The sequence below is a fragment of the Triturus cristatus genome, chromosome 12, assembly GCF_964204655.1.
Source record: "Triturus cristatus chromosome 12, aTriCri1.1, whole genome shotgun sequence".
Taxonomy (NCBI): Eukaryota; Metazoa; Chordata; class Amphibia; order Caudata; family Salamandridae; genus Triturus; species Triturus cristatus.
Genome location: NC_140595.1, coordinates 243,407,666 through 243,435,265, shown reverse-complemented (window position 1 = coordinate 243,435,265; position 27,600 = coordinate 243,407,666). Strand labels below are relative to the sequence as shown.

General features: G+C 47.2%; 1 protein-coding gene across 2 annotated transcripts in view; it reads right to left on the bottom strand.

Moving 5' to 3' along the window:
* The window catches only part of HASPIN (histone H3 associated protein kinase), a 1,547,868-nt gene that overhangs the window by 1,276,713 nt on the left and 243,555 nt on the right, over nucleotides 1–27,600 (bottom strand). For both annotated transcript variants that reach the window (XM_085639404.1, XM_085639405.1), the window contains exon 3: nucleotides 21,058–21,291. In XM_085639404.1, the coding sequence (XP_085495530.1) occupies nucleotides 21,058–21,291 (234 nt within the window). The remainder of the gene's footprint in view (nucleotides 1–21,057; nucleotides 21,292–27,600) is intronic.

Below are 27,600 nucleotides of genomic sequence, written 5' to 3'. Positions count from 1 at the left end.
TTATTGAAACAGCGGTATTCCAGTATAAAACATGTTTGCTGCGACAATCAGTAGACAGAAACAAATGTAAAAGATTACAAGCCCCAACAGAGTAAATAAAAGGTAGAGTTCTACCATGGTGCTAAAACAGTGAATATATGCAGGCATATAAACATGACAGTAACCAAGTGTGCTCCTAAAATGCTAACCCCAGCTAAGTGTACCTTAGTATACCTAGCATGCAAGTGCGTGTAAAGCCAAGAATCCCCTAGGAAAAAGCCAACCCCATTGCCTGATGGGAGAGAATGAAAGAACTTGTCTTGGTCTCGAGTTGGACACCCCACAAGGGATGTCAACCCCTGTGTCTGGAGCTTCTGCGTGCTGGACCTCAGCGTCTTGTGTCAGCGTGGAGGCTTTCTCCTCTGTCTATCTAGTGTTGGTATGGTTCTTTTATACCATAAAGATAGCCTCAGGGTTCCTTACACAATCGATATGTTGGGAGTTTGATTATGTAAATGAACCTTAATTAATACCTGCAATTATGCAAAATAGTTCTTTCGCCCTACGATGAAGATGACCAGGACCTCTATACAGGGTATGTTAATTATGTTATGTACGTCATGTCCAGGGAATTTTCTAAGAATCCTCATACATAATAAATGAGGCTAGTTTCAAAGAAACTGATAGAAATTTATTCAGCACATAACTGGGTAAAAGGTCAGTCCTAGAACAGTTAAGCAGAGAAAGGTAGGACACATTTAGGTAAAAGGTTGTGTAGCTACCTAGGCCTAAATTGGGGTACATTGGGGCACATAACACCCACTCCTCATCCGAAGGTCGAGAAGGTCAACTAATGCTAAAATATGCCTGTTTAAAAACCATTACATTTTCATGAAACCAGTATCTAAAAACATGGTATATAGAAAAACTATGCTATTAAAATTCAAAAAGGCTCTACAGGTCTACTAAAAAGAGTCAATATATGATCAAACTGACTGAGCACGCTGAAAGCCATAGTACTCAGTGAGAGCAGAGACAGAAAAGTAAAAGAAATGATGTTGCCGCATTCCAATTTGGCTTGTTTTGGAAAAAGGACGAATTGTTCCCATCACACGGAGAGCCAAATGTTTGTGTCCTGTGTGGGAGTTGTAACATCACTGTCGCTTGCATGCGCAGACGACGGGCCCTGTAACACCTCTTGTATCAGGTCAATGGCGCAAAGGTGATCATCTTCAGTCCCCACAGCAGCCGCTGAGGAAACACCAGATACCTGTGAGCCTGTTGTAGCGCGGTTGTCCGATCCGAGCTAAAGCATCCCGTTTGGGCTCTGAGAACACGGTCATCAACATGGGAATACGTTGAGGACACTGCTACGTGGGCCTTTAAGGGGTCCAGAAGTAAGTCTATGTCCGGTAGCGTAACCGATGAACAAGGCAGACATTTGTCCAACACGCATTTGTATCCGCAGAAGAGTCAGTGGAGCATAGGCAAGATGCAGTCAACCCAGACTGGTCTGAACGATCAGAGCCAATGCTCTCTTGGCTCCCGAAGCTGTACCCAGATGACGTACCATGCGTTCACGGCAACGTCATATCAGGAGTGCCTTTTCCATCTCTTGAGGAACTGGGCCGTACATTGCTTAGCAGGAAAATTAAAACCAGGATACTCACTGCAACTAGTAGGACCAGTGAAAGCCCTACAAAAACACTTCCCAAAATGGAGTATATAACGGCTGGAATAACTCAGAAGACTGTCTGAAAGGTGCTTAGGGGTCCAGAACCCCTTTTTTTAAATAGGTGCACGGTCCTGTCGCATCAGACATCTTAAAGATACAATGAACCATTTCCCCGAAATGGAGTTGGAAGTTCGTACGCACTAGTGCTTGTATCTGAGACGAAGACTTTCAACCTGGAGATCAAAAGTCTCTCGGGCTGAGGTTAAGGCCACATCCTTCTGAAAAAGCATCGTTTTCAGTCTGCTCAGAGAATCAAACCGCATAAGGAAACATTAAATGAAGGCCATAGCATTGCCTCTCTAACTGTGTGGGTAGGTGTAACGATATTTGCATACAACAAGTAACCCCGGAACGGACTGTGACTAGATATGCGATGCCTGGTACCATCCCACAACAATCTTGATCATTCAGCATTAAATAGCTCCCATTCGAAAGTAATTTGAACACCGGATGAATCACAGCAGCTGGGGATCCCTTCAAATAACATGACAAGTTAGCAAACGAAGCATTACAAGCTCCGTGAAGTGAAATGTCTTTGCAAACTAGAGACCCACTTAAAGCACTTTCAGTGTGAACTGCTGAGAAAAATTTCAGTGTCCCGTTCCTGTATCTATATCTGTATGGTAATTACCAGTACTCCCATATGTATCCATCTCCCAGCGCTTCATATCTGCCTACCTGGTGATACTGTAGACAGTATTAATATTGGAAGGTCGGACTGGCAGTGTAATACAGCCATGGATTACCCATTCTGTGGAAGGTGACTCAGCTACGGTGAAAGGTAATTGGTCCAATTTTTCAATGTACAGCATTGTATATTTTGCATTTCTTCATGTCATTGCCAGCTGTCTTTCCAAAAGATTGTATGTGGAAAAGAGTCGTACTGTTAATGTAACACCGGGGCACCAGCCAGAACGCAATGATTGTAGCGTCCTGCTCAATATTAGAATGGATGGCAATTGCGATTGTCCAGGTTGAAGAACAGACAAATCCTGTTCCATTATTTCTATTGCAGAAGACGCAATGTTGCCCAGATATTAAATACTAGATGTTAGTGTGGTCAAACCATTGTCGACCACTGCCAAAGCCTTTGAGGTTAACCCAATCTATTTAACGTAATCTCTCAGCAGCCTCCTGTTGAGAGTTTCCATATCCATTTGTAAACCTGATATAAAAAGCCAGGGGTGTGGAATTTAATAAAATATCTACTCGTCCATGGGGCAGGTTGCTTCATAAATCTACTTATCCTGTAACAAAATCCACTTGTCCCTTTGTTGCCATGTAGTGCGGCAAAAAATTGTGGCTGAAATCTCATAAGAGCTCTGATATGGCCTCTCTGATTATGCCAGGGCTCATACCATAGTAGTGTTTGAATACTTGCAATCCCCGTATGTTGAAATGTTTCTGCAGATCTACATACTGGGGCTGAAGGCGGTGGTAAGCAATAGTTCCAGGGTTAGAATGCCCTTTCGAGTCTGTGCAAACCTACTAACATGTATGTTTTAAGGGTTTTCAACAACTCTTCTCTAATCTTTTCCCATACTGAGACATGTTGGAAATTTACTCATGACAATGGCAGATGTAAACCTTCTTCCAGAATTGGGAAAAAGTGGTTGGAGGGAAAGTGAACTTGCAAACACTCAGATTTTCGCATGAGCACATCTACACATTCACATTTGCTCATGCTAAAATGCAGTTCACAAATATTTTCTCAGAATACTATTTCTTGTCCTACTTCTGCATCGCCATCTGCAGAGCCTCCCTGGCTGGACAGACATTTTGGAAAGTGTTAGTATGGGAAAGAGATAAGGTTATGCACAATGTGGGGAACTATAATCTTTCAAGCTTGAATAAACCTACAGCCAATAGAGCAAGACCACTGACTCAGTCAGTGAAATTGCTCTCCCACCCTCGCAGCTCGACCATTAAGTGAGGCCCTCCTGAGCGCCTGCGCTCTCGAGTGTTTCTTTTTGAGGCCCTCCTCCACCCGCAGGTTATACCTGCGCCTCATCCCTGGTGGTCCAGTGGACCCCTGACTCCTCTCGCTCCGCATTTCCTCTCCTTTTCTGCACCGTTTTTACTCATTTTTCACCCTCATTTTTATTTCACCCTTTCACTCTCTATCTCTTTCCTTCACTTTTTCCTTTTTCCCACTGGTCGCACCCATTTTCACCGCTGCTGCTGCCCCCTCCCTCTCAGCACGACCGGCCCAAAACAGTTCCCCCTCCCCGCTCTGCCTCCCAGCTGTCCAGCCCTCCCCGACCCCTACTTAATGGTGGCCGCTGTGCCTCTGCGCAGCTAAAGGCAAGCCCATCTGCGCTCCGCACCTCCAACGCTACAACGCAGGGGCACTCCACGCACTTAACTCAGGTCGCAAAAACAACTGCAAGCTAGCATCACCAGCTGACATCCACGGACCCTTCAGCTGTCACCGCTGCAGGCACACCTACAGCACTGCCAGGAACACAGACCCAGCACAACCCGTCCGCAAGAACACAACCGACCCGAAGACACTCCAATGCATCCTCCTCAACGTCCGATCACTCCACAAACACACCACCAAAATCTGGGACCTCCTAGACAGCACCACCCCGGACGTAGCATTCTTCACCGAAACCTGGACCAACACCACCTCGGGACCGGACATCGCCATTCCCCAAGGATACACAATCTCCCGGGAGGACCGCCCGGGAGGAGGAATCGCCATCGTCCACAAATCCACCCTCCGCCTGAGCACACTTCCCGACGAGCCCACAGTCCTGATGGAACACCACACTTCAAGATACTGGCCAGCCAACCACCACCCTCCGGGGAACCCTCATCTACCGACCCCCTGGACCCCGCAGACCATTCACCAACTCCATCACGGACATCATCTCCCCGCAAGCCATCACATCCACCAACTACACCATGCTGGGAGACCTCAACTTCTACCTCGTCAACCAACCAGACCCCAACCTCACATCCCTCCTGGACAACCTCCACAACATTGGACTCCACCAGATCGTGTCCGAACCCACGCACTCAGCAGGACACACTCTCAGCCCCCTCTTCACAACAGGAAACTATCACTTTCGGCCACACCACCGAACTCCCATGGACAGACTATCGATGCATCTACTTCACCTTCAGAACACCCACCATCCACAGACATCATCACCTACTCCCATGGAGAAACTGGACCAAAATCACCCACGACCAGCTCACCTCCTCACTCGGCAACTCTACCCCAACCATTGCGGAAGACGACGACCCTAACACCGCAGCCCAAATTCTGCACAGATGGATCACTGACAACGCCAACACCGTAGCCCACATCAAGAAGAACACACATGCCAAGAAAGCCAGATGGTTTACCACCGAACTTAGAGAGTCCAGGTGCACCTGCCGCCACCTCGAGAAGGCATGGAGGAACTCCAAATCCACAGAAGCCCACAACAACTTCAAAGCCGCCACCAACGCTCACCACCAACTCATGAGAAACACGAGGAAACAGCGATCAAAGACAGAATCTCCAAACACGCACACAACAGCAAAGAACTCTTCATCATCATCAAGGAGTTCGCCCAACTCACCAGCAAGTCTACTGACATCCCCCCCTCACAAGTCCTCTGCGACAAACTCAGCACCTTCTTCCACCACAAAATCAAGAACATCTACGACAACTTCGACAAAGACAACAAACACACTGAACCCTCACCAGCTACCCCCGACACTCTGAAGCCAACGATTGACAGCTGGACAGCCCTCACCACCGAAGACACACTGAAGACGAGACGATGAAGTCAATCCACTCCAGGGCCCCCACGGACCCCTGCCCCCACCACATCTTCAACAGAGCTACGGACACAATCGCACCCATGCTCCGCCACACCATCAACCGCTCCCTGGTGAACGCTTCCTTCCCCAACGACTGGAAACAAGCCGAGATCAACCCCCTCCTGAAGAAACCCTAGGCAGACTCCACCGACCTCAAAAATTACAGACCCATCTCCCTGCTCCCGTTCCCAGTGAAAGTCATCGATTAAGCCATCAACAGCCAACTTGCCACCTTCATCGAAGAGCACAACATCTTCGACTCATCCCAATCCGGCTTCAGTAAAAACCACAGCACAGAAACCGCCCTCCTCGCGGCGACAGACGACATCCGCTCCCTACTGGACAAAGGAGAAACAGTAGCCCTCATCCTCCTCAACCTCTCACCGGCCTCGATAACACGCAGACTCCACGACGCAGGGATCCAGGACAAGGCCATTGACTAGATCCACTCTTTTCTCTCCAGCAGAACGCAACGGGTCAAACTCCTTCCTTTCCTCTCGGACCCTACACCAATCACCTGCGGAGTGCCCCAGGGGTCCTCCCTCAGCCCAACGCTCTTCATCGTCTACATGGCTCCGCTCGCCCCCATTGTCAGAACCTACGGACTCAACATTGTTTCATACGCAGACGACACCCAACTCATTCTCTCCCTATCCAACGAACCTAACGCAGCCAAATACAACTTTCAAGAAGGCATGGAAGCTGTCGCCAAAATGGATGAAAAACAGCTGCCTACAACTCAACACCGACAAAACAGAAGTACTCATCATGGGCCCACACCCCGATGCCTGGAACGACACCTGGTGGCCCCCCGCCCTCGGAAGCCCGCCCACCCCCACGGACCACGCACGCAAACTTGGAATAATCCTGGGCTCCGAGCTCAAAATGGACCGCCAGATCAACTCCGCCGCATCCTCCTGCTTCCACACCCTCCGCCTCCTAAGACTGACCTTCAAATGGATCCCCCTAGAGCACAGGAAAACAGTCACTCACGCCCTCGTCACCAGCAGACTACTACAGCAACACACTCTACGCCGGAATAAACAAAAACCTCACCCACAAGCTACAAAACATTCAGAACGCCGCTGCAAGACTGGTCCTCAACCTGCCAAAACATTGCCACATCTCCCAGCACCTGCGCACACTCCTCTGGCTCCCCATCGAGACTAGAATCACCTTCAAGATCCTCACCCACGCACACAAAGCCCTCCACAACACCGGACCAGCATACCTGAACAGCCGACTAAATTTCCACGCACCCCAAAGAACCCTACGATCAGCTCAGCTCTCCTATTTCGTGGTTCACCACGCCAGAAAGACCAGATCGGGAGGTCGCTCTCTCTCCTTCCTCGTGGCCAGAGCCTGGAACGCCCTACTACTCCAACTCAGACAGACATCACTCCCCATCTTCACGAGAAACCTCAAAACTTGGCTCTTCGACAGACCCCCTCCTTGATGGACTGGAACCTGCACCTCCCCCCTACTCCCCAGCGCCTTGAGACCCTTACCGGTGATTAGCCGCGCTTAACAAATACGTGATTGATTGATACATAGGCTATACCTACTCAGCTGTGACAGACTTCCCTTCCCACTCCAGACGTCTCGGATTAAATATGAGTAGGGGTCTCTGAGAAAGCACGGCTGAACTACTCAGATTTGACCGTTAAATAAGAACCACACCAACGTTGGCGGCACCATCCCGTATAGTTCCTACAAATCTGCATGATCTGTGCATTGTTTGGACAACATAAACTAAGAGATTGGTGTCTAGACTGATTCCGGACACCCTCGCAGGATATGTGGGCCTATAGACCAGCTAGCTCACAGTGCCACTAAAAGCCCACAACACTTACCAAGGAGCGAATAGTTTATGGCAACCACTGAATATGACAACTCTCGAACCCTTCAGGGAGCATAGAAACAGTACAGTACTTTTCGCTCAGTCACTCGTGCTTACTTAGTCTCAGAAAGATAATCAGAATAAATGTTGGGGACATTTTCAATAAGCATCTATTGAACCAGCGTCATTCCAGTATAGAAACATGTTTGCTGCGACAATCCATAGACAGAAACAAATGTAAAAGATTACAAGCACCAACAGAGTAAATAAAAGGTAGAGTTCTACCATGGTGCTAAACAGTGAATATTTGCAGGCATAAATATGACCGTAATGAAGCATACTACCAAGATGCTAACCCTACCCAAGTGTACCTAGCATGTATGTGGGTGTAAAGCCAAGAATCTCCTAGGAAAGAGCCAACCCCATTACCTGATGGGAGAGAATGAAGGGCCCCGTCTTGGTCTCAAGTCGGACACTCCACAAGGGATGTCAGAACACTGCGTGCTGGAGCTTTTGCGTTCAGGACCTCAGGGTCTTGTCAGTGTGGAAGCTTTCTCCTCTGTCTATCTAGTGTTGGTATGGTTCTTTTATACCATAAAGATAGCCTCAGGGTTCCTTGCACAATCGATATGTTGTGAGTACAATTCTGTAAATGAGCCTAAATCAATACCTGTAATTATGCAAAGTAATTCTTTCACCCTAGGATGAAGATGACCATGACTTTTATATAGAGTTTGTTTATCTTGTTATGCACATAACTGGGTAAAAGGTCAACGCTATAACCGTTATGCAGAGCAAGGTAGGACAAATGTAGGTAAATGGTTGTGTAGCTATCTACGCCTAGATTGGGGTACATTGGGGCACAGAACAGTCTGTCATGTTCTTCAGGGGACTATGAAGATAGAGCAAGTCAATCCACCATAGCTGTGCCCAGAGTTTCTAGATGTTGGTTAGAAGTCAGCGCCTCAGCTTCCAAAACACAAATGGGTACGCATAGGACACCCCCCCTCCCCAGCACGCTGCTAAGCTGAGTAAGCCATCTACAAAGAAATTTGTCTTTAGTTTCAAACTAATATAATCAAACCTCTGCAGATTAGGATAGGTCTGGAAACCGTTTAGCCTGTAGAAATCTGAGCGAACAACAGAGCAGCAGTCATAAACGGACTGAATATGATATATACATTTGTTCAAAAGAACCTCTTCATCTTCAAAAGCTCCCCTCAATAGTGGGGAAACTTTTCCCATATACAATAAGGTGAATTATTTGGTGGCGATCAACATGATGGATTGGAAGCACCCTCAACTCGCTCCCCTAGAACATCAGTACCATTTTGAGCCATGCTAATCCGTTTTTGTTGGCTGTACGGCAGCAGGCATACAGGGCCTTTAGAAATCTGGGGCAGATGCCTCCAGAGACTAGATCTTTTGCTGAGGGAGTTAAAAAGAATGTGGAAAGGGGTGGACATCCTTTAATGATGCTCTTATTTTTTTCCCCATTTATTGTGCTCAATTAACGTAGTGTAAACACTGCTATCAACAACTTGAAGTGTTTTAACTGCAGGAGACTGTTTAACTAGAGTTTTGAGCTCTCCAATTTCTGAGAGCAAAGAGCCCAAATTATAGTCTGCCTTGTCAGCAGAAACAGTTGGTTTCAAATGAGATCCATGCGAAGTAGCAAAAAAAGGGACCTTTGGATAATCTTGCTGGTCCTTCTGATGAGATCCAAACCTCCATAGGACTTGTTAAGGGAACAAAAAACTATTTACATAGATTATTGAAGGTGAAAGGGGAACATGTGCATTCATACTATCTCCAGATACAGTTTGATGCATAGTGAGCATTGGAACAGCATCATCCCCAGCAACTTGCACTGCAACAGTTTCCAAAAGAGGATTTGAGACGGAGGGGCCCTGCAGTAGTTGATTTGCATAATAGTTTTCCTTTTCATTTAAAAAAAGGCAAGAAGGCACTTTCTTCAATGGTTTGGTTGATTGAAAGCTAGAATCATTGACACCTCCCAAGAGACGTTCTACTTCTCAATGAATATACGAGGTAGTGGTGGACAAAACAGTAGCACATCAGTCCTATAGCAATTCTCTTTTATGAAAATGTTGACAATATTAAATCCACAGTCAAGGTGCCCCTCAAGGTAACAAATAAAACACCCCACTACCCAGGATGTCACCTGACAGAAGTTCAGCCGAACTCCCATATTAGGCTGATTATTACAAATGATTGTACCTCGGCACTCTTCAAGTTCAAATTAACATTAATTCACAGCTGTAAGCCTAAAGGATACATAGGAAACTCAATGTGATAACTCACAGGAAACACTAGTCAGGAAGCATGAATTAAAAAAAGGATCAGGTTTAATATTAAGTAACCTTAGATAAGCCGTGTTCCACTAGAAATCTACAGTCATACCTAGGACACCAACCTCTAAAACAGTGATACAAAAACGGCTAATACAGTCCTGCTGATTCTTGCGACACAGCAGAAAAATAGTTGATGTTTGGAGGTCCCGTTCTTAAAGCCTCCTAGTTGGTGGCAGATGATGGCAGCCGACATGTGTTTCGTTACTTTCAGTAACTTTCTCAAGGCTGCAATTGAAGTAAAGTAAAATCGGCGGCGGATGTGAGTGGAGGTGACTATGGTCTCCCACATCCGAGGTCGTGAACATGTTTCAGCTAGGCCTCATATTGATCTGGCTTTCATCAGGACCTCTATATGAAAAGATGATTAAAAGTGGTCTATAAAGTTTATGCGACCAGATATGTGACGCACTCACTAAGGTGCGATATGGTTAAGAGGAGAATTCCTCTGGCAGTTTGTACTCCTAAACATTAAGACAAAAACCTCATGAGTTCCGGGAGAGGAGTTCCTATGCAGACCAAGTAGGTTACCATACGGATCCTGAGCTTTGATGAATGTGTGACTACAAGCCGGACCACCTTGGATGTGGGAGACCATAGTCACCTCCACTCACATCCACCGCCTTGCTTTTAATACTGCCAAAGGCCCACCTAATAAATAACCCCTGTTGGTAGTGGGACCCAAGGACAGTTTTTAAATTAAACGCACACCCCACCACTGCACACTCACTCACCAATACCCGCTCCGCTGTAACCAGGCGTTGAAGCACACACGGGGTACGCTCTGTGCCATCGGGTGGGGCCCGATGATGAATCATGCCACCAACTAGGTTGGTGGGTGAGGGCCTGTTTTCTTTTTCTCAGACACACATACTTTTGAGCAACCTAGAAGGGCTAGTTTTTCTTGATTATTAATAAGAACATCACAGATTACCATAACTGGGCCTTGATGAAGAGGCAAACTAAGAGATCGCAAAACACATCTTGGCTTAAGTGGTCTTCTGTTATACTTCTTTTCAGTGCAAACTTTCGAAACCTATCCATATTTGTATTATGCCCTGCATGTACCCAGGGCCCTGTCATCCGCAGTGGGTCCCTGGGCCCAATCATCTCCAGCCGGTCCTCTAAGCAAAACTCTGGGTCCAGTCATTCAATCATAAGTTTACCTTTGCTCAGAGTGCTGGAGCTAAATCATACAGCCATGACTAATGGAAGTTGTAAGAATGGTTACATGGGGTTATGAAAAAGGTTGAATACAGTTGGAAGCGGACTCATCTGCCTGTGTGAGCTGTGCTGGTCAGCTCTTCTCATCTAATCTCATCTGTGTCAGGGTGTTCACTACAATCGCTTTAGGACTTATTAAACCTCTCTGTTGTCCAAACGCTATCAGTCGCTTCTATTGGTCTCCCGAGGTATGTCATACTACTGATAGACTTCAGGGGCAAATCTTCTACTTCCCTTCTGGGCATGGTGCAGAGCCCAGTGGTCGCTTAGAACTTGTGTGTCAGTCACCCCCTTCTAGTTTCATCAGAGTGCCCATCACTCAGTGGTTTTGCAGATATGGTAATCGTGTTTGCCTTTGTTCAGTCAGCTCTCACTAGTGTTCTGTGGTTTCATTTAACCTCATTGGTATTACAACGGTTCAGACACATCCCTCCCTGGTCTCAAAGTCCCAATAAACCTGCGAAGATGACCGGTTAGAACTTACCTGGTCTTACAGAACAGGCCTACACACTGCCATTCCAGAGCTCTGTAACCTGAGAACCCCCAGAGCCCCATTATCCTGGGTTTGTCTTCTATTAGCTAGGGTACCACTTAAGGATAACCAGGCAACAAACTTTCAAATGAAGATTGTCCATCACTTATTTTTTAGGTCTCACTTTCAGACACCGACCTGCCTAATGCTGAAGGATGTCTTGTAGATCATTACACAACTAACATTGGCCTTTGAGCCAGCCTATTACTTACCACTGGTTTGTTTTTTTATCATTCATATGCCTGCTTCTCATTCAATGGCTCTCCTCCCTCTTACAGTGTTTTCCCTACCCTAGAGCACAGCTTCTTTACCATCCTTTTGACTAGATGACTTGTATTCGTCCACTGCTCAACTTGAGGAAACTTTCCTTTTTCTTTCAGTATTCTATGACCAAGCCTGGTTTCTTGCTCTCTCCATCGTGTGTTGATTCCCCATCAAATACACCCCCTCATTAAGCTCCATGTGGTTCCCCCACCTACCTAGTTCGCCCACAGATTTTTACTTCCTCATGCCCACCATCAAGCTTCTCCATTGCTCCCTCACCCCCTTTTCATTGCTCCTCACTATGCTGACTTCTCTCTCCCAACTCAACCAATACTACGCCAATGAAAAATTGTTTTTCAAAGTATTTATTTATAGAGTGCCCAGTAGCTGCCATTTGATGGTGACCCCCTCAATTTTCCAAAAGGGCTTTCATGCACTAATTAAGTCAGTTTTTAGGTCGAGCTTAGCGGCAGCGCACATGCACTGCTCGCTCTGCGAAGCCTGCTGTACGGGAATATGCACTGGAAGCCCCGCCCACTATGCGCCCATATTTGTTATTGGCTTGTGTCATTGCCATTCGTAAAATCTAGCGTCAGATTCGTACATAGGCTTGTAAGTCCCTCCATTGTACCGCCAGGTCTGCATTTGTTACTGCCCATAACTACTGGACCTTTTATTTGGCTTGTTACACGGTCTGCGTTATTTAGTGGGTGAGCACTATTTTCTTTAATGGTCTTTCCCAATTCCACCCACACAACATTGCAGCCCGCTTTTACATTGTTGTTTCGTTTTTTTGTAATTTGCAGCGTGGTCCGCTTTAGCGGACGTGCTGCTTTATGTATTTAATTGGCAGCGCAGCAGCCCGATTTTACATTTTTACGTATTTTTTTTGTAATTTGCAGCACGGTCCACTTTCACTCAAGTGGCCGTGCGGCTTTATTTAACTTACACCGCGATCCGCTTTCACTTAGGCGGCTAAGCTTCTTTATTTAATTAATTTGCAGCTGGTCTGCTTTTACTTTAGGGACCGCTCTACAGAAACTTGCTGTTTTGTGTATAATCCGGACCAGTGCAGGATCTGCCACTGACTAGAAAGTAGGGACAGAGGATTCCCTTCCTGTCTGTTATGTTTTTATTACTGTTTACTTTCAGCCTCAAGCCTGGATACCGTCATTTTCTGGTCCAGTCTTGTAATTGAAAACATACATGGGAACTTAAAGCTTGCTGGCTTTCAGCACACAGATCCTCAGCTCATGTATTTTAAAACCCTCCCATATGTGCAAAGGAAGTCATTCGCACATATGAGGGAGTCTTGAAAGATGTTAGCTCAGAACGGGCATTATATAACTACTGTAAGCTGTGCTGCATGTCTGCTGTTTCGCAAAGGGGTATCCACTGATTAAATACCAAAAATAAACTGTATTTTTAACATATATTGCTTTTAATACAAAATGCGTGAAAAATATACTGTGGAGAATTTCTCACATTGTTCGTGCCAGTCACTAGTCAAACACACAGAACTCCAGTCTCCATGTTTATTTATGTCCTACCAATATCAGAGGCATGGTTGCATTCCTTGAATGGTGTAGGCACACCTGGTTTGGGCTTTTCAATTTTCAAAAAGGGCTTTCATGCACTAATTAAGTAATTTGTAGGTCAAGCTTAGCGGCAGCGCTCATGGGCAGCTTGCTCTGTGAGGCATGCTGTATTAGAATATGCACTGGAAGCCCCACCCACTCTCCGCCCTGATTTGTACGTAGGCTTGTTAGTCCCTTTTGGTATCGCCTTGTCTGCATGTTACTGCCCATAACGACTGGACCTTTTACTTGGCTCGTTACACGGTCTGCGTTATCTAGTGGATGACCACTATTTTCTTCAATGGTCTTTCCCGATTCCATGCACATAACGCCACAGCCCGCGTTTACATTGTGGTTACGTTTTTGTTTGTAATTTACAGCACGGTCCTCTTTAGCGGGCGCACTGTTTTATTTATTTATTATTGTAATACAGGGTAACGTCCAATATTGATGGCCAGATAGAACGTGGGAAACGTTTTTACAAGAAAGAAGATCTGACCACCTTATTTTTATTCCTGCTATTTATTTCAGCAGATTATGGAACAAAGGAAACAATTTTTCTTGGTCCTGGCTATTTCTTTGCCATTACTTAAACACCTTTTACATGTATTTCATTACTTTTGAATGCTTGCCTGAACATAAAGCGATACACTTAATGGTCATAACAGGAGAAGAGTATGCCAGGAACCAACAGTCCCCTATCACATCTGCAGGATAACGCTTCGGTCACAAACCGAAGCAACTCAGCTCCTCACAACTCGGTAACAACAAGCACTTGCAATGCAATAGGTCTCGCATTTGTGAAATCTTTAGCTATTGGCATTGTAAATGACAATGCCTTTTAATTATGTGTTTTGCAAACCTGCAAGCAGCATATAGAAGTACAAAATGCACATCAATAAAAGGCATTGTCATTTACAATGCCAATAGGTCAAAGTTTCAAAAATGGAGACCTATTGCATTGCAAATGCTTGTTTATTTACTGCTTAAAGTGCAAACATCTTGAAAAAGTAAATAAAAAAATAGAATGACAACCACACCATGTTGTATATTCATGCATGGTGATACGTAAATTTGCATAATCCATCATGCTTGACCACGACAGACGTAATATTTAGGCACCAGGATCTTAATATGGCAATTTTTCTTTTGTGTCAATGCTGTATAGCCTTGTCAAAAAGTATTTCTCTTTGCCAATGCTGCACAGCCCTGGGCAGGAAAACAGTGGCAAATCAATAGGTAGTAGGGTGAAAACTATTGGCTTGGTCACCTTTTTTTACCTTCATTTCACAATCAACCCTTCCTCTCATGGTGATGCAGTCAACCGTTGTGGGTAATCTGGACACAGTTCATATATTGCTGTCCTTCTAATTTCCAGTGATTCCTTTCTGGTTCAGTTTGGGGCAATGGCTTGCGGCTGCTCTTTCTAAATTCAACAAACATTTTTGGTTGTCTTTGGTCCAATCATCCTATTGCCGGACTTTTTAAACCAAGTTGTCCTCCTGCGGTGTACTGGAACCAAGGCATCACTTGTTTCACCATCTTGAACAACATCAGATGCACAAGTTACTTACCTTCGGTAATGATATATCTGTAAGAAACATTAGGAGTGATATATCCCTTACCTTAGAATAGATACCCAAGTTTTTCCCCTGCGCGTCGGTAGGTGTCGTCGTGCAGTTCTGCGTGCATCGTTGGCGCCGGGATGACGTCTCTGAAGCTACTTAGACGCACCCACGCGCGCTGACGTAGTTCTGTACACGACTTTCCGCACCAGGAACGCAGAGCCATGCAAGAAACTGTCCACTGGTGCCATGAAACTAGGGCTCTGAAAGAGATGACCTTAACCCTAGAAATCAGTTTGCAGAACGAGGAGGGTAGGTGGGGCAGTAAGGAATCTATCACCACTAATGTTTCTTACAGATATATCGTTACCAAAGGTAAGTAACTTGTGCATCTGAAAGAAACATGTAGTGATAGATTCCTTACTTTAGAATAGATACCCCAGCAATACCAACCCCAGTGGTGGGTCTGCGAACCAAGATAACACCAGATAGTCCTGAAGAACAGAACGGCCAAAGAAACAGTCTCTCTGGACTTGGCTGTCCAGGCAGTAATGCTTGGTAAACGTGTGCGGCGAGTCTCACATAGCTGCCTGACCTATGCGATGTAAGGGAACTCCCGCTCCAAAGCAGTAGTGGCTGCCGTCGCCCTGGTAGAATGGGTATGCAGCCACACCGGAGACTCCTTTTTAGCCAAAGAGTAACCAGCCTTTATGCACAGAGCGACCCACCGAGAGATGGTCCGCTTGTGCACGGCCCGACCTTTCCTGGCGCCCACATAGCCAACAAAGAGCTGGTCATTCACCCGGAACTGTTGTGTGCTGTTCAGGTAGAATGAGAGCGCACGTTTTGGGTCCAGACGGTGGAGCCTCTCTTCCTCTTTAGAGGGATGCGGAGGCGGAAAGAAGGTGGGCAAAGTGATGGTCTGCCCGATATGAAAGGCGGTGACAACCTTTGGCAGGAAAGTTGGACGAGTCCTTAGAACCACTTTGTCCGGATGGACAGAGCGAAAAGGAGGTTTAGAAAAAGAGCCTGGAGCTCACTCACTCTTCTGGCAGAAATGATGGCCACCAGGAAAGCTGTCTTTAAAGTGAGAAGACGAAAAGGACAGTTGTGAAGCGGCTCAAAGGGAGCACACATCAGATATGTTGGAACCAGATTTAAGTCCCACTGAGGCATTATGAACGGAACAGGAGGGAAACGATGAGTAATGCCTTTCAAGAATCTATTTAAAACCGGGGACTTGAAAAGGGAAGGTTGATCTGGAAGCCGTAAAAAGGCTGAAATGGCCAAATAGCCCTTGATAGTGCCCAGAGCAGAGTCCTTCTGGGCCAAAGAAAGTAGGAATAGAGAACCTCTGAAAGAGGAGCAGAAAGGGGATCCACAGCCTTTGCTGTGCACAATGCCACAAACTTATTCCACCTGCAGGGGTAAACCGTCTTAGTGGAGGGACGCCTGGCTGCCAAGATTACATCACAAACTTCGGAAGGCAGGTCAATAGACTTCAACTGCCGCCACTTAATCTCCCCGCAAGGAGGTGGAGGCTGGACAGGTTCGGGTGGAGGACCGTCCCCTGGTGCTGCGACAGACGATCCTCCCAAAGAGGCAGTCGGATCGGGGGAACGCTAGCCATGCTAAATAGCTCGGGATACCATACTCTTCAAGCCCAGTCCGGAGCCACAAGAATAACTTAGGCCTGGTCGCGCTTCATCTTCTTCAGCACTCTGGGTAGAAGTGGTATAGGCCGAAAGGCGTATAGTAGACCACATCTCCACTCACGACGAAAAGCATCGCGTAGCGAGTGCCGCCCTGGAAATTTCAACGCGCAGAACTGATGACATTGCGCGTTCTCTTCGGTGGCGAATAGATCTAACCAAGGCTCTCCCCCACTGCTGAAAGAGACCTTGCGCCACGTCAGAGTTCAGAGGCCATTCCTGATCCATCATGCACCAACGGCTGAGTTTGTCTGCCCTGGCATTCAGAGAACCTGCCAGGTGTTGAACCACCAGGGAAATACCCTGGTGTTCCAGCCATGTCCAGAGACGCAGAGCCTCCTGACATAGGGTCCACGACCCCACCTGCCATGTTTGTTGCAGTACCACATGGCGGTGGTGTTGTCTGTGAACACCTGCACTACTCTCCCCTTGACAGAGGGAAGGAATGCCTTCAGTGCAGTCAGATCGCCCGAAGCTCCAGAAGGTTGATATGGAGCCGGGACTCCGCCGGAGTCCAGAGTCCTCTGATCTGCGCCTCTCCCAGGTGGCCGCCCCATCCCAGAAGGGACGCGTCCGTCACAACTGTGTGTTCCGGTTGGGAAAGGGAGAGGGAGCTGCCATTGTCCCAATTGCGATTCGTGAGCCACCACTGCAATTGTCGTGCAGTGCCCTCCGAGATCTGGACGTAATCGGACAGGTTGCCCTGATGATGTGCCCACTGGAACTTCAGGTCCTACTGCAGAGCAAGCATATGCCATCTGGCATGATCCACTAACCGGATGCCATGAGGCCCAGTAACCAGACTGAAACCCGGAATAAGGGCTGAAAGATCGGAATCACCACCTGAATATCCCGGACTCGCTGCTTGGGAGGATAAACCCGAAACTGCGCTGAGTTAGAACAGCTCTGATGAAGAGGAGCTTCTGAGAGGGAATCGGGTGCGACTTCGGCACGTTGATGGAGAACCCCAGCAAAAGCAGAAGGTCGGCCGTAGTCTGGAGGTGGGAGACGACTGCCTGGGGCGAGCCCGCTTTCAACAACCAGTCGTCGAGATAGGGAAAGACTGACACCCCTGATCTGCGCAGATGAGCTGCGACCACCACCATCACTTTTGAGAACACCCGAAGGGCGCTGGTAAGGCCAAAGGGGAGCACGTTGAACTGAAAGTGCATCGTGGCCTACCGTGAACCGCAGGTAACGCCGGTGGGCCGGCAGGACGGGGATATGTAAGTAAGCGTCCTTCAAGTCCAACGTTACCATCCAGTCTTGCGGGTCTAGGGCCGACAAGACCTGAGCAAGAGTGAGCATCTTGAACTTCTCCTTCCGGAGGAAGCAATTGACATTGCGAAGGTCTAAGATAGGACGCAGGCCCTTGTCCTTCTTTGGGACCAGAAAGTAGTGGGAATAGCAACCACTACCTACTTCTGGCATCAGAATACACTTGATGGCTCCTTGGCCAAGAGGGCCGTGACTTCCTGTTGAAGCGCAAGATGGTCCCCCGACATGTGGTGGTACTGAGGTGGCATGGCTGGAGGGGAAGTCTCGAAGGGGAGGGAATAGCCCCTTCGGACAATTTAGAGAATCCACTTGTCCGAAATGATGTTGCGCCAGTGGGGGAGATGATGGCGAATTCTGCCGCCCACTGGCGTTTGATGGGCCTGAAAGGTCGGACTAGGAAGGCTTTGCAGTGGATGCTGCGGGGGTGGAAGTGGACTGACCCACCCGCTGGCCCCCAGAACCGCCTCGACAGTTCCCGCGGCCGTGCTGAGGATGTTGCTGTGCGGGCCTGTGGCTCTGGAACGAATATGTTGGGGCACCCCTTCCGTGGCCACAAAAGGAGCGGAAGGCGGAGGACAAGTGGCCGACAGGCCCATGGACTTGGCCGTAGCCCTTGAGTCCTTAAAACGCTCCAACGCTTTATCCGCCTTATTGCCAAAAAGGTGAATGCCACCAAAGGGCATGTCCATCAAGGTGTTCTGGACAACCCCAGGAAAGCCAGTTGTCCTCAGCCAGGTGTGGTGCCGAAGTGCCACCGTCGTGGAAATCGCCCTGCCCAGCGAGTCGGCGGTATCCAGCCCACAAAGAATAGTGAACTTTGGTGCGTCTCTGCCAGCTGCTATAGCTTGGAAGAGTACAGTCTGTGCCTCCTCTGGACAGTTGGGCAGCACCTGCGCAGAGAGTGGGAATAACGGCCCAAGAGGCATGCGGTGTTCACCGACCGCAGCCCTAAGATGGCAGATGAAAACAACTTCTTGCCAAGCTGCTCCAGCTTCTTGGATACCCTATCCGGAGGTGCAGAAGGGAACGCGCTCTGGGTAGCAGAGGCTTGGACAACCAAGCTCTCTGGAATGGGGTGTTGGGAGAGAAAGAGGGAGTCGCTCGGAGCCGGGCGATGGCGGCGGGCCACGTTCCTGTCCACAGGAGCCCCTGTGTTTGGACTGGACCAAGTGCCAAAAGGATGTCAGAAAGTGCATCATTAAAAAGCAGCAAGGTCTCCGAAGAGGTTGCTGCTGGCTGAAGCACTTCTGTCAGGAGGTTAGTCCTGATGGCCACCATAGGGAGTTCGAGGCAGAGGGCCTCGGCTGCCCTACGTACTACAACTGCGTAACTGGCTCCCTCCTCCGTAGCCAAGGTAGGAGGAGACAGCATGCCAAGGTCAGGTGAGGTGTCCAGACCACTGGCATCCCCCAAATCATCTGCCCAGTTCGAGTCATAATCACACTATTGTGTGAGAGAGTCCTCAGACCCCTCCCAGTCCTCCCCTTCCGCCGAAGTCTGTGAAACGGGCTGAAAATAAGGAGGACGGACATAGGGAAAAAAGTGCCCCATCGGCGTCGGAATCGAGTGACGCCGATCCGGCACAATGTCTGGTTCAGGGCTGAAAATGGGGACGACGACATCCCGAGGAGCGGGCGACATCGGAGGTGGTGCCGGTAGAGGTGTTAAAAGGTCAACCGGTGTCCGATCCCGAAAGGTCCTGTGGCACCGGGACCGCAGCCGCCGGCGATGGAAGGGCAGGACCTCCAGTCGGGCCTGCAGGCGCACCGGCGGTGCCAGACGGCCCAAAGAGTCGGGCCATGGCAGCAAGAAACTCTTGCACCTGAGCAGGCGTCGCGGACGGACCTGGAAATGGTGGGTAGGCCGGCGGCGACCTCGCAGGCTCCGCCGGAGCCGCAGGGGTGGCACCACCTGCACCCTCAGCCGCGACAGGAGGTCGAGGAGTGACGACGCTTCTTCGACTTCTTTTTGGAATGCTTCGACTTACCTGACCCCGAGTGCGAAGACTTGGATCCAGATGAAAGATGTTGACAGCTCCTCGACCTCCCACGGGACCGGGACCTTGAGTGGCGCGGAGCCGACTGCCGGACTTCCAGCAACTTTTGAGAACGCTCCTGCAAAGTCTTCGGCACCATGGCCCGACAGTCGGGGCACGACTTGGAGTCGTGGTCGCGCCCCAGGCAGTAGAGACACACGTGGTGTGGGTCCATCACCGACATCATGCGGTGACAGTCCCAACAGTTCTTAAAGCTGGGCATACCTACGAAACCAGGAGTCGGTCGACTCGAAGAAATTGAGACAAAAGGTCTCGAAAAAACTCAGTCAAAAAGTGACTGGGGGTACTTGCTCTTCCCGGATCTGCACTTGCTGGCGTGGGCGCATCTAAGTAGCTCCAGCGACGTCATCCCGGCGCCAAAGACGCACGCGGAGCAACACGACGACACCTACTGACGCGCAGGGGTACTGCTGACGAAAACTTTCCAGATCCAGTCTGACGCCTGGGGGTAATTCTAAGGGGTATCTATTCTAAGGTATTGAATCTATCACTATGTGTTTCTTTCAGATCATCTTCCTGGTGACTGTAATATAGGGCTGGGATTCAAGACTGTGAACCATCATTTATCTCACAGGCACACTTACTTTTCCTTAGCTCCCAGGCACAGACTACACTTGTTGGGACCCCAAAGTCAATCAACAGCCGCTGGTCAATAAGACAAGTGACCATTTGCAGGCTTTGCTTGCTTGCCCAAAAAGTCTAATCAACTAACTTCTGAACCCAGTCATCATTTACCAGCAGACTGTCCCACACTGGATTTATAGGGTTCAATCATCTTGTGCTGATAATACAAGCAGAGTCCGTCAGGATTCAGGGGGGCTAGCCATCCTTCTTCTGCCGGTCTCATTCAAATCCTATTTGTCTTGCTGTTAATCAGTGCTGTTCTACAAGTCCAGACATTTGTCACCAGCCACCCTAATCTATGGCGATGATGCCAAGTCTGAACTCAGCCTTCTCTTCAGTACAAACTCAAGATCTAGGTAATCTGTGTTGGAGTGCTGACTGTCCCCTCATGAAATAGCAATATGTGGTTAAAGCCAGACAACAGCCTTACCATTCTTTGTGGTTCCTGATAGTGCCATATTTCAGACTGTGTGATTTTACCTTTTAAACCCAGAGATGCTATTTTCTTTTCCTTCTTCAAATATATCCTCCATGTTTTCGTTATTCATCATCTCCTGCTCTGAAATGGTAGATTCTTTTCTTACTGCTCTGGTCAGAGGTCGAAACCCATACTTAATCTTTTTCTTAAACTTCAAGGCTTTTCTGCCCACTTTTGATTTCGCCACACTTCGATTTGCAGATATTGGATCAGCGACACTCCGCTTTCTGAGCCTCCTACAATGAATACAGAAAAAGTGAAATAGACATTTTTAGAGGTGCAGCCATTGATCACGAATGTAACACACTTATTAGCATTAACAAAGCTACCATTGTTAAATGTGCTTTTACTCATAAGCCAATCCTAGTATTCAATTTGATAACATCCCATGACTTTAGTGGTGAAACTGACAAATGCTTTAGTGGATAACATACAATTCTTTCCATAGATAAGTTTGAGGATATCTTCCACAAGCCAAGGCAGCACAACTATACATTAGAATTCATACATAACTGGCTACTGGCATGATGGATGGGAAAGTTGTGGTTAGAGAAGAAAGTTTGGTAGTACTCTAGTAAAAAAAATTAAACATTTTTTTAAAAAAGTAAACACTTGTATCATGACTATTGTTCCAAATTACCATGTCAAAAACAACATGTACTGAAAAAGCCAAAAGGTATTGCCTATGCAGCTCTATTGGCTTTGCGTATTTCTTTTTTTAGACTTGTTGCACAGCAGCAAGGGCTGCAGTAAAACAGGGCTTAAAGTAAAGAAAACAATCATTATGACTTGGCCAGCGTTGGCCACGTCATGACATTTTTTCTTTATTTTAATCCACGTTGAATAGCACTGGATAACATTCATGTAGATCCTCTTTTACTCTGTGTGGAAGGTCACTGTGATGATTCTGATAGAGTGGACTTCACAGCCAATCGAGGCTCCGTTGGCATCACTGCTACTCCTTGAGTATGTTTGGCAATCTCTTCTTCGTGTCCAGAATACAGCACCATTCTTCCTGGAGCAGGTCTTTTCTGTCTGGTCTCTCTGATGCCAAGTGGGGCAAGCTTGTATTTTTTCATCTTCATTGCCACTTGGGCTGTCTTGCGCGCCTCGTACATGGTTCTCATGTTCCATGCCCCTTTGGTGCTGGTCGTGGTTGAAAGAAGATGGATAGGCTTTGTAGCTTCCAGGGAAATCTGGCTTTCACCACAAGGCCTCATAGCACTCCGTGAAGGAAATTCCTCTCTCCCCAAGGCCAGGATGCCTTTTGGTAGACATTTCTGTAGTTACCTTGTTTTTTTTTTTACATGGTGGGGTAGCTAGCCCCACGCATAACCCTCCTCCTTTCTCAGCTGGGCTAGGACCGGTAATGTTATCCAGTGCTATGAACCTACAAATGACAGTAGAGGAAAAACTGTTTTGCAACAGACTCCAGTCCATCCTGGAGAAATGCCTTGAGAAAGACATCATCATACTGATGGCAAGATCGGAAGCAACAAAATTATGTACGAAGAACCATGGCCTCTGTAATAAGAAAGGTGAAAGGATTGCAGAAATGTTCCCTGAACAGTCTGGTAATAGGTTGTAGTGTGTTCCCACACAAAAGAATACACAAAGTGATGTGGGTCGCACCAGACCATTCAACAGAGAATCAGATTGGCCATGTCTGCATTGCCAAGAAGTTCTGGAGGTCCTTAAAGGATGTGAGAGAATTGAGTACAGCGGACACAGGATTAGACCATCACCTTGTTGTGGCCAGGTTAGAGCTAAAGCTGAAGAAAGCATCAATGGAACAGATAAACCAACGCCAGTGATGTAACACCACCCCCTCCTCAAAGATGCACAGAAACTGAATGAATACTCAGTCATCCTCGATAATAAGGTCCAAGTCCTGCAAGAACTACAGGACAACAGACTCAGTAGAAAGTCAGTGGAAGAACATCAAAGAAATAGTGACCCCAACCTGCCAAGAGGTACTGGGTCGCATGAAACATCAGCACAAAGAATGGATCTTCACTGAGACTCTGCAAAATAAAAGCGAGAAAGCTGCAGTTACACCAGCCGAACGAGAGCAGAAAAAGCAAAAGCTCAAGGAAGTACGCCAAAACCAACAAGGTAGCAAATAGAAGCTTAAGAGTAGACAAGCGAACATTCATTGATGGTCATGCCTCAGGAACCTAGGAAGCAGTAAGCCATGGAAATTTGAAAGAACTCCACGACCACTCTGAGGGATCGCCCAAAAGTAGATGGTCCACTGCATTGTGGGGAAAGTAGCACTGACCTCCTGCAAGTTTCAGGGAGCTACCGTTTTACCCAAGACCTCCAGATGTTAAAATATCTTCAAGCTGACCTTACACCTTACCGCTGCCAAGGCTTCTTGGTGACCAGTCAGATTATCAACATTTTTGTTTGCCGCTGTAACTTAAGGGAACTTCACAGCACCTTTAACTGACCACTGCAGTGGCCCAGTTGTTGATCTTTTGCACCGGTTTCCTCACCAGCACCATCTAAGCGGTAACGCCTGCTTTCCCGCAGGTCCTGTTTCAGAACCCAGACAGCCAGGACAACTCTGCGTCAGGACTTATCAGACCTAGTAAAATTGAACTGACTGTTATGGCTTGGTCCTGAGACCCGTATCACCTGAACCTCCTGCAGGTTCCATGCAACTCGACCTGCAAGTTGCCAATCGTCACTAGTGCTTTTTACCATTAAACACAATGTTAAAGTTCTGCAGTATTAAATTCCAGCGATTTATTTTTTTCTTCTAAAATCGATAACTCCGGTTATACTCATCTGATTGTGTTTGTTTTGGAGTCTAAATTATTGTAAAAATCTGCTTTATTTTTTATAAATTGGTGTCGTATTCTTTCAAGTTATGTCAATTACTTATCATCCATGTCAGTACTCTGAAATGCTTAACACATGTTACTCTAGTAAAGCCTGACTGCTCTTTGCCACACTACCTGAACGGAGCTGAGGATTTATTATTGTAACTAGTCTCACTACATAATACTCCACTTTCCTACAAGACAATCATGGGTAACGAATGCAAACAATGAAGATGGGTGGAGACCTTTGGAGAACTGCTGAACTAGCTTGTGCCACAGTCTCCACCAGCCATACAGCCAGCTGACAAGGACTTGCCAATCTACTGCAGAAGACCAACCAAAGAAGAAATACAGCAAGCCAGCAAACATCAGAGAAATGGAAAAGCAGCAGGACCTGACAACATTCCTGCAGAGGCACTGAAGGCAGACATTGAAACATCAGTAGACATGCTCTACCCCATTTTCGGAAGGATCTGGGAAGAGGTAAATGTGCCATTAAACTGGAAGGAGGGATAGCTAGTCAAGATCCCCAAGAAAGGTGACCTGAGTAACTGTGCAAACTACAGCGGGATAACTATCAACCCCAGGTAAAGCGTTCAACGTAGTCATCCTGAATAGAATGAAGGAGTAAGTCGACTCTCCGTTGAGAGACCACTAAGCTGGCTTCCGCAAAGATAGATTCTGCACAGACCAGACTGCAACACTGCGCATCATCATTGAGCAGTCAATGGAATGGAACTGCCCCTCTGTGACGACTTCATCGACTTTGAGAAAGCATTTGACTGAGTAGACAGAGACCCTTTGGAAACTCCTCCACTGCTACTGTGTCAAGAATCATCAGGAACTCTTATGAGGGAATGACCCGCAAGCTAGTCCATAGAAGACAACTCACGGAAGCATTCGAAGTGAGGACTGGAGTCTGCTATGGTTGTTTGCTCTGAATCTTTTCTCTTACTGCTGGCCATAGACTAGATAATGATGACATCCACAGCAAGGAGAAGAAATGGGATCCAGTGGACACAGCTCAACTACCTGGCCCTATTCTCACATACCCATCTGTAGATGCAAGAGAAGACCGACAAAGTTGCAGCCTGATCACCACAATGTGGCATCAACATCCACAGGGAAAAAAGCAAGATTCTGCAGTTACTCTTGCAGGCAATGCACTGAAAGAGGTTGAGGCCTTCACCTACCTGGGCAGTGTCAGACAAGCAGGGCGGAACAGAAGCGGACAAAGGCAAATAGGCTAGAAAATCAAGGGATGCCTTCATTCAGCTAAAACAATTTGGGGTGCAAAGACAATGATGCAAACCAAGATCAGGCTTTCGAACACCAACGTAAAATTGGTCCTTCTGTATGGAGGAGCAGAAACTTGGACGACAACAGTGACCACCACCAACCAAGTCCAGACCTTTATCAACACAGGACTGAGGAAAATCTTCCAAATCTGCTAGCCAAACTCCATTAGCACCAACTACCTATGGCAACACTTTCCAACTCCCTGCTCATGAAGAAATCATGAAAAGACGCTAGGGCTGGATAGGTCACACCCTCCGCAAGCCTGCATCAAACTCCACGAGGCAAGCCTTCACCTGAAATCCTCCAGGGAAAATGAAAATAGGATGACCAAGAAACATACGGTGTCGAGCCAGACTCCAAGGAGATGGGTTACACCTAGAGTCAGACTGAAAGAAAAGTTCAGGACAGAGATGGCTTGAGAGTCCTGGTTGATGGCCTATATTCAGGGCCACTGGAATTAAGCCATTTGGCATAATTATGGATTTGCCATATTATCCAGCATAAGCTGCAAATACAAAAAAAAAATGTTTCTAGCTCAAATGGTTTAAAAGTTATTAAAAATGCAGCAACACGTGCTACCTACAGTGGAAGACCCTTTGTAAACATTTACTGGTCATCTTTCTGTTGCTTATTGCTGTATTTGGATTTTAAACAAGTACTAATGAGGTGCAACCAATGCCCAGACAGGGTTAACAAGTGTAACAAGCATTGGCAAAGCCAATAGGTCTCAGCAATCCGAGAGCTACAGGCGTTGGAAATGTTAATGCATTTGTGTACAGCGCTGGGGATGGTCTCAGCAGAAGAACGGTTCCATAGCTGGTGTTGCCAGTTATATCATCACCGAGCGTCACATAGTGTTTGTCAGTGTTATTGGTATAAAGTCAGCACTCTAGTTTTCACAACCCTGCCTTAAAATCTTTCTTCCATGTGCACGACCCAGCTAATTTTACAATCAACATGAAGCTGTTCACTTTTGCGTTGCAGGAATTGTTCTACTGCATCCACTGCAGGAACATCTCCACCACTGCAAGAGTTTGTTGTGAAGTAGGCATAGCAAATGTCACACGAGTCGCACCCTAGTGACCACACGCTAATCCAGCGTTCATCCCGCCATTTCAAATCAATTTGCATTCTCTTGGTTTACTGTTTTGTGTAGTTGAAAGGCTTAGAAAAGAGATCAGTTTAAATGTTCCTAAAGGTTAGTCATTTTGGTGTACAGCTTTCCGTATGTGGCGCGCTTCCTTCACAAAACCATTTCTGTGAAGTAAATCAGAGATGGGGGAGAGGGGGGTCAAACTGTGAATCGGGGTGATGAGCAAACAACACCATAATGCACAGCAATGTGAGGAGACCAGAACAAGAAATACAGGCCTGTTTAGAAAATCGTTCAGAGCAAATGTTAACACAGTGTTTGTGAAATGCGCTGTTAACCAATGATAAAAGCAGTCCCGAACCCATTTCCTAAAATGGCCACAGTGTATGGATAATAGTAGTTGGTCCCTGCTCTTGGGGAGGGATAAACACAGGAAGAGGCTTGACATATGCATGTCATGGAAAAATGGTGACAAAGAATAGAAGAGTGATGATGGAGACAGCAAATGGGAAGCCTATGGACGCGCTGAGTCCACAAATTGGATACAACAAGTTTCTTTTGAGACAGCGCATGGGCTGTCTAGTGCCGAGAACTAATGACAAAATAATGAAGTAATACAGTTATAAAATGTGCCGCATTATGCTACATAATTTGTTTTTTCTTGCCGCATAATTTAGCCCTCCCCTGCCACATAATTCCAGTGGACCTGCCTATACCTCAGGAGGAGTAGTAGGCACAAGTAATCCATGTTGCACAGCAGCCAGCACTACCATACATTAGGTCTAAGTAAGCATTGACACAGCCAAGTAACTCTCGTATATATGTGAGTGCTATTGGACTTTGTTTTTTGTGGCGGATGGGTGGGGTGGGTAAGAGGAACCGGGGTCGGAGGAGCAGCATCACAACGGTCAGCGGAAGGAGGGCAGGGTAAGTGCAAGCAACATGGGGGAGGTTAGGGCGTGAAGAGGGATGGTGGGAGGAAGGAGGGAGCAGCAATAACAGACGGCGGGGGCAAGGAACACGAGGCAGGGGTGGGAGGGGAGGTAGGGCAAGAGCACAGACAGCAGGAGGAGAGTAAGAGCTGAAAAATCAAGAAAAGCGGCCAGAGGAAGGATGAACTGCAGATACATGCATTCTTATAGCGTGCATGAAGTAATAAATAAATAAAAGTACCTGCAGAAGCGTGCAGGCAGTTGAAGGACACTGCAGGTGGCATCGACCAATAAGAAGCAAGGAAACGAGTGAAGCCAACCAACGGTAAGTAATGGGCAGGCTCTAAGCAATTTTACATTAAAAAAAAAAGTTATTGAAAATAATTAGCTGAA